This window comes from Vigna unguiculata, chromosome 7 (genome assembly GCF_004118075.2).
Source record: "Vigna unguiculata cultivar IT97K-499-35 chromosome 7, ASM411807v1, whole genome shotgun sequence".
In the NCBI taxonomy this organism is placed as follows: domain Eukaryota; kingdom Viridiplantae; phylum Streptophyta; class Magnoliopsida; order Fabales; family Fabaceae; genus Vigna; species Vigna unguiculata.
Window position 1 is genome coordinate 40,780,547 of NC_040285.1, and position 19,147 is coordinate 40,799,693.

Sequence of the window (19,147 nt, forward strand, 5' to 3'; positions counted from 1 at the left end):
TTTATAAAAAAAAAAAAAAGTGATTCAAAAGATGAATCACGGTGGATTTGAATATATTGGAAGAGAAAGTGAGGTAAAAGTAAAGTTGTTTTGATTAGGAGAAAGTTAATGAGGAATGAAAAAATAAATTTGTGAAAGTTTGAGTGAGATTGATTTAATAGATTAAAAAATATTTTAATCTATAAAATTGTAATATTATTATTTATTTTAGTGTTTAAAATGTAATTTTAAATAAATTATTGTTAGTATAAATTATTTTAAAATAAAACATGAGTTAATTTTAATTTTATTATTATTATTATTATTATTTATATTATTATTTTGATAATAACTTATATTTTATTATCATTTATATTATTCTAATATATAACAAAATGTGTATATATCATATATATACTTCTTTGTAAAGGATAATAAAATTGGAAAATAATATTTTAACTCACTTTTTTAACACACTTTTAATCCACTCTTCTAATCATCATTCAATTATTCTTTTTGATTTTTTTTAGTGATGTAATCTGATGTAATGATCTAAGGTGATTAGAGCAATTGATTAAAAATAAATAAAAAAATATATATCAAAATATCATTATTTTTTACAAATCTTTGTCCTGATCAAAGAAAATTTCAAACAATTATTTGCGTTATTTTTCGTGTAACTGTGCATTGATCTTCGAGTTTTCACCTTAAATTCGTGCCCGCTGAGTTTTCGAGGAAACAAGGGAGAGGACTCATAATGCCTACTCCAAATTAGTAATTGGCCTGGAAATGTTATTTAAGCATTTCTATGATGAAATAAACAATTTACACAAAACGACGAAATTTCTCTCAAAAAAAAATATATAAAAAACATTTAAATTATATTTATGAAATAAGAAAGAAATAATAAGAATATGATGTTAAGAAAATATTAAAAAAGGCGTTGTGCATGAATTGAAAGATTATTGCACATGTAATTAGATATGATTGCATAAAACAAAGAATGGATATACGCATAGTAAAGAAATATGGTAGATGAAGCTGAATTCTTCATACACCGCTCTTGTTCTGGATAATTCAGTCACTTAGTAATTAGCGGTATTTAAGTAACTAAAAATGTATGAAGTGTTGTTGTGTTGGTGCTAAATAGAGTGAGTGGTAGAGATAGATTCATAAGAGAGAATGGAAGAGAAATACAAATACCCAAGTCTGGAAATATTGGAGAAGACCCCAAAATCGGGTGTTTGGTATGTTATATTGAATCGTCCATCACGACGGAACGCTCTCTCCCATGATTTCTTCATCCATTTCCCCAAGGCCCTCTATGATCTCGATCACGACCCCGACGTCAAGGTCATCGTCTTGTCGGCCGCTGGCAACCACTTCTGCTCCGGCATCGACCTCTCCATTTTGGGATCAACCGCATCCAATTCGGGTTCCGGCGAGGCCCTCCGCCGACAGATCATGGCGATGCAAGATGCCGTCACAGCCCTCGAACGGTGCCGGAAGCCTGTGATTGCGAGTATCCTCGGGGCTTGCATCGGTGGTGGAATTGACATCATCACTGCGTGTGACATCAGGATGTGCACGAAGGAGGCGTTTTTTTCGGTTAAAGAAGTGGATATGGCCCTGGCGGCTGATCTGGGAACTCTTCAGAGGCTACCCCTTATTGTGGGGTTCGGCAACGCCATGGAACTGGCTTTGACCGGTCGCACCTTCTCCGGCGAGGAGGCTAAGGAATTAGGTCTGGTTTCTCGCGTTTTCGACTCCAAACATGACCTCGATCAGGCCGTCATGGATCTCGCTCAAGGTTCCTTCCTCCCTTCAATCTTGAATCAACTATCTGTCTAACCTAACCAAATAAAATTCTCCTGACTTAATCACTTGAATTCCGACTCTTTACAGCAATTGCCACCAAGTCTCCCCTTGCGGTTGTTGGGACAAAAATGGTGCTGCTTAAAAGTAGGGACTTAACTGTGGATCAGGGGTTGGATTATGTGGCAACCTTGAATTCTGCCAGATTGTTCTCCTCTGACTTAACTGAAGCAGTGACGGCACAGAAACAGAAACGCAAGCCAGTATTTTCCAAGCTCTGAATCATGGTATGGTACGATGCATTTGGGTTTTAGTTGTTACTAAATATTTCTTTTGGATTTGAACACCACTTATCATATTTATACTACTGGACTCATCCATATTGTTGCTTCTCGAGTACATCAAAAATGTGTTTCTTTCTACATCATCTCATTCCTCTGTCTCCGATTAATTCACTTTATACTCTGTGTGGGACTTCACAATTACAAGCCTCCCCTTATAATAAAATACAAACACCTAATTTAGCCAAACAATTATTTGTCTGCCTTTAAACCTGTGATGACTAAAAGGTTTGTCTTCTTCTCTCAACCGAGTGTGCAAAAGTTTATTTATTTTAATTAGCTTGTTTATTCAATACTCAAATTTTTTTTTATTTTTTTAATTAAATTTTTGTCGTTTAATTTTTTTCGTCAATTAAATGTCGTGAGTTTTTTTTTTGTTTCGTGTTATGTCATCGATATTATTTTTTATTAATTACACAACTTTTTATTTCTTAACAGAAACTAAATTAGATGAAGAACAACAACAATCACATCCAATTAATAAAAAACATTGAATTGTGACTCATTTTAAAATATAAAAGTTATAAATATCTAATGAATTTTTTGAAAATAAATATTCAATTAAAAATGGAAGAAGTTGAAACCAGTTTTATATATATTAAACACGTTTCTGTTTTGATGAGAATATCTACATTGACTAAAAACGGGTATAATTATAGATAATACTCATCTTTTTTTTTCAATTAGGTAGTATAGGAAAGAGGTGTGTATCTACCTATATCTCAAATTTGTGTATATATGTTTTAATTAGTTTCGCAAACCGATTCGTCTTGTTTATAATGATTAGCATAGCATTGTCAACTTAAATTTTGTCCATACCGATCCAGTTTCAAATTCATTATATTTAGTAACAAGTTCTGATAAGGTAACTTCATTTATGATTTTCAATTTCGTGTATGGTTTGTTATATGATTTGACGTTGAGAATATTTATTTAATATTTTTGTATTTAAATTAGTTTTTAGAAAATATTTATATTTTTGAAAATATATTTCAACTTTAGAAATTAATTATTATGTTAGAATGAGGAAATCAAGATTAAAATACTATAAATATTTTATATTTTATATTTTATTATATAGAGAGAATGTATGAATAAAATAAATATAATTTTTAAAATCTATAAGAAAATAGCAGATTGTCACTATAAATATAAAATGAGTATTATTTAAATCTCAACATTCATAGTAAAATTGAGTAATAAATTATAATGTTATAATTCAGATAAATATTTTTTGAAACGCAATTACTTTTATGCTGAAGCTTTTTCTTTTAAAAATACAACAAGTTCTTATGAACACCGAGTATTTCTCACTAAACGAAGTATTTCTTGGAATATTTGCACTCGTTACTACCAATTCTTTAAAATGTGTTATAAGCAAGTTGGTTACAAAAGGTATGATCAAACAATTTTATGGTGTCACCTCTTAATATATATATATATATATATATATATATATATATATATATATATATATATATATATATATATATATATGTATATATATATATACATATATATACATAGACATATATATGTATATATGTATATATATATATATATATATATGTATGTATGTATATATATATATATATATATATATATATATATATATATATATATATATATATATATATATATATATATATATATATATATATATATATATATATATATATATATGAAAATGATATTTTAATTCATTTTTTTAACTTATTTTTAATTTATTGTTTTAATCATCATTAGATTATCTTTTTTTATTTCTTTTAGTGATGTGATGTGATGATTTAATGGTGATTGAAGTGGTGAATTAGAAATAGATCAAAAAAATGGATTAAAGTATCATTATATATATATATATATGTATATATATATGTGTGTGTAAGTTAAATAACGTAATAGTAGGTTTTGCACTTAAGATTTCATATCTATAGAAAGTTGTTTATGGTAAATTTGTCTTTTGATAATTATTACAAGTTATTATTGTTCAAAGACTTTTTTTTTTTTGTGTACGAAGAACTTTGGAAATTTCTTTTAGTTCAGTTTAGTTCTTCAATTTTATATATGTGTGAATTTAATTCTTTTAACAAAATTTTGTTAAATTTATTTGACGTTTCAAATACCTTTCATGACATTTTTAAATAGTATTGAAGTGAAAATATGTCAAATGGTATTAACAACTCAAATGTTATAAAAAAAATCGTTGTAAATGTTAAATAAATATAAAAAACTTTGATTAAAAGAACTATATTCAAACTATATTTAAAAATATTAAATTTAATTTTTATAAAAAATTAAAGGACAAAAATATATTTACCCAAAACAAAGAGATATCATTTATTCTTTGTATTCCGTATATTCTCGTTACTTGAGCATTACCATAATCTTTTCGATTAACATAAATAAGGAAATTAATACAATTTTGTTTTTAATTTAAATTTTTATATTTATTTTCTAAAAGTTGAAATATTTTTTATTCTTAATTCGGCTTCAAACATCGGTATTTCAACAAAGGTTGAAAGGTGAATTTTTAAGATGCGTTTATCGTAAGGACTCAATTTGAAGAACTGAAATGATAGTAACAAAGAAAAAGGGAGTTAAAAGTTAGGTTGGTTATATTAAAAAAAAGATAGCGAATGATTTTATTGATATAATATATTTAAAAAAAGTTAAAAAATGGTATTTATGAAATTTTTAAATTGTTTTCATTATCCAAAAGTAATTTTAATTTATATAGCTTTAATATTTATTTATAATTTTACTTTTACTAATGTTATTATTTTAATTTTCTAATACTAATAGTAATATTATAAATTTTCTGTTGTTATTTATTTTAATTTTATAAAAAATATGATTATTATCATTTTAAGTTTTTATTGTTAATAACTTTTTTATTTATTAATATTAATACCATTTATTTTTATTAATTTTTATTCTTTTATTAATAACTTCTTGTTTTTATTTTTATCATTTTATTAAATTATTATTATTAATTAATATTTTTATTATTACTATAATTAATATTCTTTTAATTTTGTTATTTATTCATTAGTATTATTATATTGTAATATACATAATTAACTATGGTGCGTTATATAATGTAACATAATTGATTATGCATATAACGTAACATGTAATGTAATTTGAAAATTTTAAATTTGGAGATTTTAACGTGTAACTGGAATGGATAAATGTGTAATTGAATAAAGTTGACATGACTTTTTTTTTTTGGTATAATTAGTCGTATAGTACCCAGTTTGAGGTTAGGATGTCAAATAGGTACCTAGTGTTAAAAAAGTGTCAATTGCATCCAACTTTTAAAAAAGTGCTTCAATTAGGTTCCTTTTAGACAGAGATGACTAACTTTTTATTTTATTTTATTTTTTAATTTTTGAAAAAAAAAATAAAAAAAATGTCACGTGTCAAGTTCCTATGTGTGACACATGTCAGTGTCACTGTCAGATGTCATTGTGTTGATTTCGATTTAGTCTCCATATATGTTTTTTGTTTCAATTTAGTATCTAAGTATGTGTATCTGATTCAATTTTGTCTCAATTTTTTTTAATAATTAAAATATTTTTGTAATCCATTTTTTATAAGATTAAAAATAATTAAGTATAAATATTTTTACAAAATTAAGTACTATTATTTATATTGTTCCCCTTCAATTTCAGACCAAATTTATTATTTATATAAATGTTATACTAATATTTTTTATTAAAAACGACTTTTTAACATATTACTTTATTAATTACTTTTTTATTAAGTACTCATTATTTTTTTTAAATAGAACAATATTGTCTCTTACTAATTTTAAACCAAAATTTCTATTGGTTTGAATGTTATACTAATTTTTTTTATTATTAAAAATGACTTAATAAAATGACTTTTACCACTAAATTTTAATATAAATATCAAATACTTAATTTTTGTTAAACTTTTATACTTAATTACTTTTAATCTTATAAAAAAATGGATTTTAATTATTAAAAAAAATTGGGACAAGATTGATTGAGATACACATACTTAGGTACTAAATTGAAACAAAAAAACATATATGGGAACTTAATCGAAATCAACACAATGGTATCTGATAGTGATACTGACACGTGACACTGACAATGCCACGTGTCACACACAGAGACTTGACACGTGATATTTTTATTTTATTTTTTCAAAATTTAAAAAAAAATAAAAAAATTTAAAAAATAAAAATAAAAAAAACCACAGACTGACATGTGGCACATTGACTAACGACGTTAGTCAACTCTGTTTGAAAATGACCTAATTGAAGCACTTTCTCAAAAGTTGAGATGCAATTAACACTTCTTTTAAACCGGGTACCTATTTGACACTCTAGTCCCAAATTAGGTACTATAGGACTAATTATACATTTTTTGATATCGAGAGAAATCGAGAAGTGTACACTGCATTTATTTATTCGCTGATGAAGAAAATTACAAACACAAACCATCCTAGTTCTTCCTTTCGTGTTCAGAGTCCATCTTTAGAAACTAACAGCAATAATAACTATATGGTCATTAAAAAAATAAATTTTTGTATAAAGAGAAAAAAATAAAAAAGTAAAATAATAAATATAAAATAGATATACAAATTTATTGGACTTGGAAGTATAATGAGGTGACAATAGATCTGTAAATGGAGCAAGATTTGCTCTAAAAAAAATAAAAAAAGGGTTTTTCAAAAAACGATAGAAAAACTTCAACACAACTCAGTACAGCATATCAAATTGTAAGTGCATAACTAAGAACTGTGAAGAGAAGGAAGCAGATATAAGAATAGAGTGAATTTGTTTTCAGAGATGTGGGGCCGGAAGAAGGTTATTGAGAGTAAATGACTTGGGATTCACGTCAGGGAACACGTTTTGTTGACCAAAAAAAAAAGTAATGAAAGGCAAGGCTTATTTTTCTTTGTTAAAGTCATGAATCATGGTCTCTGGTCTTCTATTCTCGAAACTGCTTTGAACTTGATATTTTGTTTTGTTTTGTAAACGGTCAAACATTTCGGGGTCATTTCGCCTACACTATTACATCTCCAACTATACGCCCATTGACCATACAAAATCATGCGATGCCAAATTAGTTGAGACGTTAAAAACATTTATTTAATTATATATTTCTTAATTGATGTGTTAATTAAATGCAGGATGTGTTGCGATGAAGGGGAGGATTAGGTTTCATAAAGAAACTGTGTTGAAGAAGAGTATAGTATATTAGATGAAACGTGGGAGAGAAAAGGAAAGAAAGAAAGAAATAGTAATAATAGTTTGTTAATTGGATTTGGAATTGGGGAGTTCAGCTGAGCTGAACTTGTTATGCTGCTACCATTCCTTTGCATAAAAGATAAAGATGAAGAGGTCTCTCAGAAAGTTGGGAGTTCTGACGTTAGAGAAGCATCACCACCACCGTGACCGCACTAACATTCTTCCTTTGTCCCAGTTAGAGGACCTCGCTCAGGCTACCCAGGTTTTTCTTTTCTTTCCTTCCCTTTCAATTTTAATTTTAGGGTTCAAATTCTAATTCATATTCAAACTGCAGGACATGGAAGACATGAGAGACTGCTACGATAGCTTGCTTTCGGCTGCTGCCGCCGCCGCTAACAGTGCTTATGGTATCTCCTCTTTCATCCCCTTTCCATTTTTCAAGACATATCAATAATAGTAACAATTCCGATGGAAACTTTCTTTTTTCTCTTCCAGAATTCTCAGAGTCCTTGGGAGAATTGGGCTCTTGCCTTCTTCAGAACACCGCCTTGCATGACGATGAAGAAAGCGGTACTATTCACTCATCTCTCCCTACACTACCAAACTCACTCATCATACCCAACTACCTACTAACTTTCTCTTTCTCTTCCTATTTTCGATTTGATGCGCTCATGCAGGCAAAGTTCTCATAATGCTCGGTAAGATGCAGTTTCAACTCCAGAAGCTCATTGATAAATATGTCAGTTCCTACTCAATCACTTCTAACTTAAAACTTCAACAATCTCTCTCTATGCTTTTCTAATCCTTTTTTTCCTTTGCAATTTCAGCGCTCTCATATTACCCAGACAATTACCATTCCCTCGGATTCTCTTCTCAATGAACTTCGAATTGTTGAGGTTTCTTCTTTCTTTTCCAATCTTTATCTCCTCGATTCAAATTTCGACTACCCTTCTTTATCTGCTGCCTAATATTACCACCCTTTTTAACTCTCTAACAGTACGCCGCCCATCAACACAATTATTTCAATCAATATATTTCATCCAAACAAGATTCCTAGCTTCTTTTTTTCCGACAAGTGTTAATATGTTAGTTTAGACAATTACCACCTCCGACCTCATTTCTCTACCTTCACCTCCAACCCAACGTTATATCCCCCAACAACATTCCTAGCTTATTTGTTGAATTTACCATATCTTGCTCTATCCTTTTTGCGAATGATTATTTATTGTTTTTTTTCCTTCACGTTGAAACAGGAGATGAAGCGACATTGTGACGAAAAAAGGTTTGGCGTGTTGTATTGGATATAATTGTCTTTGAATGTTATTCGTGCCTTATCTTTTCGATCTATAATCTGCAGAGTTGCATATGAGTCCATGTTAACAAGATATAGAGAAAGAGGTAGGTCTAGAAGCGGAAGAGCAGAGACTATTTCCTTGCAGCAGTTACAAATTGCTCGTGATGAATATGATGAGGAGGCCACCTTATTTGTTTTCCGCTTGAAATCTCTGAAGCAAGGTCAATCGTGGAGCCTTCTAACACAGGCAGCACGCCACCATGCAGCTCAGGTTTTACTTGTTCCCAATATTTACTTTTCAGATGTGGGAGAGTTAATTCATTTTTAATGTTTCTTTCCTTTGACACTGCCTCCTTTATCCCCCGAAACAGTTGTGTTTCTTCAAGAAAGCAGTTAAATCTCTTGAGACAGCAGAGCCGCACGTAAAATTAGTAACAGAACAGCATCACATTGATTACCACTTCATTGGTATTGAAGGAGAGGATGAGGATGAGGATGAGGATGAGGATGAGGACGAAGATGAAGATGGTGACAGCCATGATGAGAATGATGATGGGGAGCTGAGTTTTGACTATACACAAAATGAACATGAGCAAGATGTTTCTACATTAGACAACTCAAAGAAGGTGACTACCTTTCGAAACTAGTAATGTTTTTTAATGTCTTTTGAATATTTCAATCACATTGAGAAATGAACACGAGAAAGATGTTTCTACATTAGACAACTCAAAGAAGGTACTACCTTTCGAAACTAGAAAAATTAGTAATGTTTTTTAACGTCTTTTGCATATTTCAATCACATTGAGAAATGAACATTACGATGATTGAGTAACTATTCCAGCAAACGTACATCAATATGAGTAGGAGTTCATTGAGCACACAAGTAGTGATAGAGGAACGGTGTGATGATGTTAAGTAGGCTAGAGTGAGAGGGAAGGAGAAAGAGGTGTTTCTGTTATTGAGATCCAAAGACTCAAGAAGAATGTTCTCATACAAGGGCTTCCCCTTTTCACAAAGCATTGGGCTCAGTTCAGATTAATATTCCCCTAGGATACTTCGTTTGTATAGTTTACAATTTGTTATCTAACCCCTCGGGTTCAATTAGGCCCCCTATCCCTTACACCCCACCTAAACCTCTCACAGAATTTCGTATTCCTTCTGCTATACAATCCCAATATTCTCTCCCCTCTCTTTATTTTCATTCCTAGCAGTTGTGGTTTTATAGCCTAAATTGCTAAAGAATAAATGAGTAAAATAAAAATTTGGGGTGAGGGAACATTGTGTTATATTGTTGTTTAGGGACCAAAGTCCATGAGAATCAGACTTTCTAGGTAGAATAATCATGTTCTTATGTGCAGGAACTTTACATCTGTAATATTTGTTTTCAAATGTGATTTTATTGTTTTTGTGGGCACAACTAATTCAGTTTGGATGGAGAGCTGGAAGGGTGGATTAAGAACTAAGAAAATCCAGAAGATAACCTGGAATATCAATATCTCTTTTCTATACATATAGTTGTATGAAAGTTGTATATTAACCTTATGATTGTCAATATTTTGGATCATATCCATACTTCTGGTTTTAATTTTTGTCTATAAAAAGCTTACATTGGCCTAATTACTCTCATTTTGAATGTGGAGTCATGCATGCTTCTTCAACCTGTAAAAGCAAAGGTAAGAAAAACTCACGGGATTTAGGACTGGAAATACTTCACAGGCTGATATATATGACCCAAGTGGAGGCCTCTTGATGCATTTGAAGCGAGATTAGTTAATTTCTTTATAATCTAAAATTTTTGAACTCTTATAAATGAGTTGTTTAATGTGTAGGAAAACTTGGATAGGCTTCGCAGGAATTCATTCTCCTTCAGGGTTAGGTCAGCGAGCCAATCTGCCCCACTTTTTGCTGATAATAAATGTGATTCTAGAGAAAGGCTGAGACAGATGCGGCCAACTTTATCACGGAAGTTCAATTCATATGTGCTGCCTACACCAGTTGATGCAAAGAGTTCCATACCTCCGATGTCAAGTAAGCAAGTACCTTCCAAAATAAAGGCAAATTTAGATGAGCCTATGAAGAATTTGTGGCATTCATCCCCATTGGAACAAAAGAAATACGGAAACATTTTTGGAGATGGGGCATTTTCTGGTCCGAATGTTAGGACTGCGCAGTCTGTAGTCAAGGAGAGTAATAGCAGTACTGCGTACACAAGATTGCCACCTCCTTTAATTGATGGTAATTTATCCTCAAATCATGATTTTGTTACTGCTTACTCTAAAAAGATTAAAAGACAAGCCTTTTCTGGTCCATTGGTAAGTAATGCTTGGCCAACCAAGCCTGTTTCTGTAGAGAGTGCCCAGTTGTTTTCCGGACCTCTTTTACGGACATCAATTCCTCAGCTTCCATCGTCATCATCTCCAAAAGTATCTCCTAGTGCTTCTCCCCCTCTTTCATCTTCACCTAAAATAAATGAGCTTCATGAACTTCCAAGGCCTCCAACCATTTCCGCATCCAATTCTAAGCTTTTAGGTTTGGTGGGTCATTCAGGTCCATTGGTGTCCCGAGGTCACCAGCTTTCTGCTCGAAATAATTTGGTTACATCAAATGCAGCATCTCCATTGCCAATGCCTCCTTCAGCAATGGCTCGAAGTTTCTCCATACCTTCTAGCAGTGCTAAAGTTGCAGCATTAGATGGGTCAAGACCTCCAGAAGACCCTAACAGATCATCAATATCCGAGTATGTTGATTCTCCTCGTCCGATGTACATTGCTTCATCTACTAGTTAGCCATCATGAGACGGCTGTCAGACTGTTGCTCGGGTTGCCTTGTCTGGAGACTGGAGGTAATATTTAAAATGGAGTATTTTTGTTTAATTATTTGTTTTTTGTTTTCATGGTTTAAGTAAGTATTTGTTATTAATTATTGAATGTAATTGAAGTTTCATGTTAAATGGAAAAGTCTTCTTCTCATTACCTGGTTTCAAGAGAAAAAATATGGACACGAGGGTTATCACTCAATCCCATATATTAAGTTCTTGGAAAGCCCTATATTTATTATGTTCTTTCATAGACACCTCTTTTCATATTTGAAATGTGAATTGGCATTGAATCTATTTGAAGTGTAAGCACGGGATCTTTAAGCTGTTTGAATTGGTAGAAAGGATTTAAATTAGATGACATTAATTATGTTGTTTGGATTTCTTATAACCAAATGCTAGCGAGCACCTCAAGGGTGTTTGATTAAGGAAGCAAAAGTAGAAATATTTAATGAACTCGAAAACATGTATTAGACTGAAATTTGAAAACGTAATAACATTTTATACTTCATTCGTCAAGTATTTATAGGCCTTTAATAGGATGAAAAGTAGATGTTCCTTACCATTGTTCAAGTGGTACTATTTAGCAATACGCTTCTTAAAACTATAAATAATGGAATGTAACATGACGGATTCTATGCCATCCTATTCAACCAATGCTCTGATTTGTCTTCACCCTCTTGATTCCCCTCCTTCCAAACTTTGGGTTGGTGAAACAACAGAATAGAATCTCTATTCTAATTTAGTTACCCCCAGTCCATTCTTTTTCATCCCAATTTGTAGAAGCCTGCATGGTATGTTTTTACACATAAAACCAAAATTGGCTTACTCTGCTCGTAGTACACAAATAATCCTATAAGCAAAATTTGTTTAACCCAGTTTATTTCTTGATTTCAGGGATGTACATGCTTATATTCATAATATTCAATGGCCCAGGTATGGTACTTAAGCAGATTAACTGTTTTTAAGAAGATATGCTCTATTCAATATCGTAAGGGTCAAGTTTTGTTTCTCAGTTTGGTACAGTTGCAAATCTGTAAATATTCCTTTATAATTCTTTTTCTGTCGTTATTATTGTTAATTCACCCAGCAATGGGGCCGATAATTCTATTTTTTATTTTTAGCGAAATAAATGACCATGTATTGAGCTGTCAAATTTTTCATTTAAGCAAACTATTTAGCTCCTTAATGCGAGAAAGTGACATAAATCATTTTCCTAAATCATTCTAAATCTTACTACAACACCCTCTTAATCTTTTTAATTACAACACTATTCAATTTTAGGAAACCCATTGGAGTATTCACATTCAATTTAATTTTTTTTCACTAGAAACTTTTGTTAAAAGCTCTCTTGAGAGCCCGGTAATGCCACTGCCAATTGCTATGCTTGGATTCTTTATTCTTTATTATTTATTTAAGGTTATTTTGGAGAAACTACATGTATAAGTTGTTTTACTCGTTTCTTTCTCCGCAATAAATACATGTGTAAAATAGTGTAAAAGGGATAAGGTATAATAGGGGAAAAATGTTAATGAAATTTTAACTATAATAGGGGGAAAATGTTAATTAAATAGCAGCAATAAATGGAACTATGGAAGTTTATATTTAAGTTTTTCTTTCAAATGAGTCTTGAGGGAGTCCTATGGTGAAAATATTAAAAAACATTTAACCATTTCCAATTTTTTTAAGAAGCTCAAAAAACATGTCATAGTAAATAATTTATTTTGTCTCTCAAATTAATGTTGTCATTTTAGAACCTGACTATAATATAATTATTTAAGGTTTAATTAAATTTCAAGTTTATTCAATTGAGTTATTAGCTTTTTTGGTTATTGAATATTTAACATTTTTTGTATTTTTCATTTCATTCTTTACGGTTTAATTTATTGTTGATGGGATGACTTGAGTTTTTTGCCTCGTCACTTAATTCTGTTGTTAACATAATAATTTGTTTTCATTGTTGGACGAGGATAAACAAAAATGAAGAAATCGTAAAGAAAACCTAAATATGACGCAGTTGGCAGATTATGGAACAAGTGTGGGATTCGATATCAGAAGTGAAAGCAAAAAACATGTTGGATGAGGGTAAATGAAAATGAACTTAAAAAACAAAAATGAAAACGTAAACATGATGTTACGAGAGACTATTTGCTCCTTGTACAGCAAATTTGCTCCACAGCAAATTAGCCGAATCACATATCTCCTAAACTCATTTCATTATTCATACCACTTTCAACAATTATGATTTGTACCATAGTGTTTTCTCTTACTAAGGCTCTATAATTTAGAATTCAGTATACACGTTACTCAACACATCATATGATTTGGTACAGTGAAATCAAATTTAAAATTTGAAAAACAAGACTTCACAGACTTAAATGTTCCTAATTTTGCTACATCAACGAATTGTTAGTACAACAAATCTAACTATTGTTCCCCTCTCTCCCAATGTCATGTTTAATTTTATTAATTTTGACTTTTGTCTTCGTTTTTGTTTATACTCATCCAACATGCATGTTTTCATTTTTGCTTCCTTTTTAATTTTTTTTTCTGACGTTTGCTCTTGTTCTACTTATCAATCTCAAACCTGTTCCACATTCTCCCAATACCATATTTAACTTTTCACATTAATTTTCTTTTCATTTTCTTTTATCCTCGTCTAACAATAAAATTAATATATTATGTTAATCACAAAACTATATGCTTGAATATTAAAACAAAATAGCATGAGATAATTAAGAAAGAAGAAAATATAACAATTATGTTACCCACTTAACTAAGATAGTGTGTTGTCTATACATTGTGGACATGTTATTACGTTGGGTCAAATGAATTAAATTGATGGTAAAATTGTGTTAGAATCAAACGCTTACCATTAGGTCGTAACTTTTTTACTCAAGAGTGTAACAGTTCAAGTGTCACAATTTGATTATGACCCGATCCACTCAAGACAATTGATGTCACATGTAACAATTGTCTTACTAGAAATCTCACTATTGGATTGTGACTTGACCCACCTGACTTTCGTTATGAGAAAATTGTGCAACCTGCAATAATTTTCCCCTTAACAATTGTCCATCAGGAATCAAACTCGTGACCCTGACTCTGATATCAATTGTTAAGATCAAGTATTTACCACTAGGCCAAAATCTATAGCCTTTAATCAAGATACAACTATTTTTACTTAAGAGTATAACAATCCAAGTGCCACAATTTGATTATGACCTAGTCCACTTGGTCTCTGTTCACAGGACAATTGATGTCACCTGCAACAATCTCCTCATCAACAATTGTCTCATTGGGAATTTCATTATGGGATTGTGACTTGGCCCACCTAACCTCCGTCGCGGGACATTTGTGCAACCCGCAACAATACACCATACTAATAGGATAATCGTGACCGTGGTGGTTGTGGCGGAGGCCAAGTGATTGTTGTGGGTTGCACAATTGCCCCGTGGTGGAGGCTAGGTGGGTCAAGTTACAATCTAAGAGTGGGATTCCTAGTAGGATGAGGGAGAGATTATTGCAGGTGACATCAATGTTCCCGTGTCACAATTGAATCGTGACATATCACATCATTAAGTAATTTTCATCTCAAATCTATTCATTTCTCACTATTTTTCCCTTAATCTAAACAACTCTACTTTCACACTCTTTATCCCTCATATTCATTCTCTCAAATTCATCTTCAAATCCAAACACAACCTAAAAATAAGCAATACCACAATAGTTTCACTATCCTCTCATTTACTCCTCCCTCAAATTCATCCTAAACAATAACCAGATACTTTGATACTTCTGTTAACCGTATAAATTTTTATTTGTTGAATCATTCAATATTACTAATATAAAAACACATAAACCACTTATTAGATTGATTTCAAGAACATTTAGAAATGTAATGAAAAATTTAATTACATATAGTGAGCACACAACAAAATACTGGTACAAAAATAGAGTTTGCTGAGTTTCTTTTGTTTTATTCTATACTAAGCATTAAAAATACACTAATTTTGTGCTTTAAAGATATTTGTAATATATTTTAAAACTTTAAAATCAGTGATCATTAATGTATTTTCATAATAAAGAATAATACATAAAAATCTGATAGAAAATTCAAATTCATAAAAATACCAATACAAATTTATAGCATAATTATTTGTATTGATGAGTCTTGAACATTTTTTTTCCTTTTTTCAACACTTCAATAATATTTCCTAAAAAAATAATAAAGTTATCATTTTAAAAACCATGAAATAGAAAAAGAAACGGTAATTATTAAATGCATATTAATAAAAAGAAATAAAGTTTTTTTATATTCATAAATACATTAAAGATAAGATGTTAATGATTCCTCAGTACAAATGAAATGTATATATTATCAAATTAATTTGAGTAGAAAATTTAAAATAAACTAAAAAGTTAAAATTCAAATTATGTCTTTCAATTTTTTTTAAATAAGTAAATCACTATTCTCTCTATATATATTTAAAATTTTACAATTTTTTTTAATTTTATAAGTTAATAATATTATAATATCCTAATTTTCTTATTTTATGTTTTTATAATTTCATAAGTTTATAATTTTATTACACGCATCTACAAAATATGAAACTTGAGTTTAGTTTATCCATATAATTTTTGGCGTGAAAAAGTGAAAAATGTCAACAACTAAATAAATTGATGAAACAAGACAACGGTATATTGTTAGATTATGAATCAAAGATCAATTATAGACTTTCAAAATGTTTAGTAGGGTATGTCAAAAAATTGAATGTTCAAAAGTTAAATACGTATTTATATATCTAAACCGTTCATTAAAAATCCAACATTACATATTATTCACAAATTTAATAATCATAACCATATGCTATATAATTAATCCTAACAAATAATACAATTTATTGATTAATATTAATCTATAATAATACAGAAATATAAAATAATAAATTTATTTAATAAAATTATATAAAATACAACACAAATCACTTACTCAACAAAAAGTTTTTGAAAGTGGACTACACCTTTTGTTCTTTTTTATAAAATCTTTAAAATACATAGAAAAGTAAACTTTTTAGAAGTTAAAACTAATTATAAATGAATATTTTTTTATTTAAAAATAATAAGAAGAAAGTGCCTACAAATTAATTTATATAAAAAATAGTTTAAATTTATGAAAGAAATAATTTTAGTTTTTACTCATAAAATATCCAGTGAGAAAAGTTCATAACCTAAAATTAACTCTCAAGTGTTGTTATACATGTCGCATGCATGATCTTTATATCATCCCTCGTCAACAAATAAGGAATTAAAAGAAAAGTAAAAGTAGAAATTGTTAATTTATTATAGGCTTAAATATCTTTTTTGTCCTCATTTTCGTAGTGTTTGTTGCGGATGGTCATCATTTTGACAGAATGTTTAAAATGGTCGTCATTTTGATCGAATGTTTAAAATGATCCTCATTTTCGCAATTCGTGTTCTTTTTTGTCCTTTTCTGTAACGTCGTTTAAATCATTAACGGAGCATTATACAGGTGACACGGTTTATATTAGGGTGTATTACGTGTACTGTACATGTGTGATAATTAGATATTTGGGGATAAATAAGTGAGCTAGGGTTTTGGTAAAAAATGTTTAGGCAGTTGGTGAGTTTTGACAATCTTGTTCCTCCATTCCCAATTAGTGTTATTGCATTCTTCTTCCTGCAATCCCATTATATAGGTATGTTACAGTCCCAATCTTCTTCCTCTACCTCTGGTTGTAATCGTTGGAAGCAACCGTGTTGTATCACTTCGTGCACGGTTGGTGGTTCAACGAGAAATGGATTAACACCGATTTGTAGCTGCGGAGAGATGGCAGGCAGCTTTGAGGATGGCAAGAACTCCAAAGAATATTGGTAGAAAATTTTAGGTACAATCTGTTTTTATTTTTGTGTTAATAATAAATTGGTTTTAATTTTTTGTTTATTGATTTACAGAATGGTGGTTCCAATAATGTGGGCTGCAACTTTTTCAAATGGTGGTGTTGATGAAAAGGATGTCATCATCATGACACAAATGAGGCAAATTAATGATTTGGAGAAGTCATTGAAGGTTGCTGAGAAGAGGCTGCAATTAGTAATATGGTTCACTTGTGTTGTTATTGTATTATTCGTACTGTTATTGTGTGTAATATTTTAAAGTTCAATCTGTTTTGTACTATTGTTAAATAAAGAAATGAATTAGTTTGATTATGTTGATATTAGTCCCAACATGTTCAAAATGACATCTTAATCTGAACATTGAAGTAAGTGATATTGATCTAAGATTGGGAAAAATTAAATTGATCTAAGTCTGGAAGAAGTTAAATTCATAACATTAATTCATCCTCATCAAAATGCACTACATCAATGTTTGACAAAAGTGAAATTGAACGAAGTTGAAGGAAAATCAAAATGCAGTACATTAATAATGAATTCTACATCAGAAATTCTAAAAAATAACTAAGACGTCTGTAGCTGCTATCATGGCCTCCTCCTAATCTGTAATTTCATCCTAAACTGCTGAGATGGTTCTTCTAGTGTTGTAGTGGTGTTGCTTGACTATCCACTTCATTCCTTGATGGTTGAGTTGGTAGTTGAGTTGTTTGAGTTTCAGCAGTTGGTGCATTATCAACAGTTGGTATTCCCAACAGTTTGGGCATTTGGTGCAGTCTCAGCAGGTGTTGCAGTCTGCTCATCCACATGCTTATCTGGGCCATTGTTCCTGTCATGTCCAATCTGACAGCATGTGCTACATTTTTTTCTATGACCTCCTTTGATGATTTGTGTGTTATCCTTTCTCAACTCCCACTCTTCCAACCTTTTTTTTTTGTCTTTCTGGTAAGATCCTCTTATGTGGTGGATGAACGTCAGGCTAGGGAGTTTTTTCTCATAAGACTTCACCATTGACTGCTGGAAAAATGATTGATAGATTGATATATTTCTTCGTAGATGGATCTCCTGAAGCATATTGGTATGAAGTCCTCAACATTGACATTGATGAAATTCATTGTTGCAATAACATGGCAGCAAGGGATAGCAATCAAAAGTCATTTCCTACCGCTGCAATGTTGAGCATTCACATTCACTGTGTACTTATCTTCAACCATGTATATGTGCCTCACTTCAAATACCCCCACTGAACCCCACCTACATACACAAACTACACAAAATCATGGAAATAATTTAGAAACCATGCAGAACATCACAACAATCGAAAGACAAACAAACCCCAAAATAGAATTATGAAAACCCTAACCCACGAGCAAACACAACCCAAAAAACCCTAAACCCACTTATCTCGTTGATGATGATTAATTGGAAAATTGGAATGAAGAGCGCAACTGCAATCCAATGATGAAATGACAAGTATTAGTTGCTTACTCTGCAAATTGGAGCTTAAGAAAGACGAGGATGAAGAAATTTTCCCGAGAAATTAACGTTAATTAGCCATATGTATAATACACCCTAATACAAACCGTGTCACCTGTACAATGCTCCGTTAATGATTTAAACGACGTTACATAAAAGAACCAAATAAAACACGAATTGCGAAAATAAGAACCATTTTAAACATTTGATAGAAATGAAGATTATTTTAAACATTTGATCAGAATGATGACCATATGTAAGAATAAGAACTAAAAAGGTATTTAAGCCTT

General features: G+C 30.6%; 2 protein-coding genes across 2 annotated transcripts; both read left to right on the plus strand.

The window, feature by feature from the left end:
• The first annotated feature begins 967 nt into the window (after positions 1 to 967).
• On the plus strand, positions 968 to 2,221 carry LOC114189944 (delta(3,5)-Delta(2,4)-dienoyl-CoA isomerase, peroxisomal). The gene is made up of 2 exons (XM_028078673.1): positions 968 to 1,789; positions 1,885 to 2,221. The coding sequence occupies exons 1-2, from the start codon at positions 1,162 to 1,164 to the stop codon at positions 2,073 to 2,075; spliced, it is 819 nt and encodes a 272-aa protein (XP_027934474.1). The 5' UTR covers positions 968 to 1,161; the 3' UTR covers positions 2,076 to 2,221.
• Positions 2,222 to 7,113: 4,892 nt separating this feature from the next.
• LOC114190885 (uncharacterized protein At2g33490-like) lies at positions 7,114 to 12,699 on the plus strand. Its single transcript, XM_028079956.1, has 10 exons — positions 7,114 to 7,621; positions 7,694 to 7,766; positions 7,855 to 7,929; positions 8,037 to 8,098; positions 8,187 to 8,255; positions 8,613 to 8,641; positions 8,717 to 8,924; positions 9,025 to 9,279; positions 10,483 to 11,495; positions 12,366 to 12,699. The coding sequence occupies exons 1-9, from the start codon at positions 7,505 to 7,507 to the stop codon at positions 11,437 to 11,439; spliced, it is 1,845 nt and encodes a 614-aa protein (XP_027935757.1). The 5' UTR covers positions 7,114 to 7,504; the 3' UTR covers positions 11,440 to 11,495; positions 12,366 to 12,699.
• The last annotated feature ends 6,448 nt before the right edge of the window (positions 12,700 to 19,147 follow it).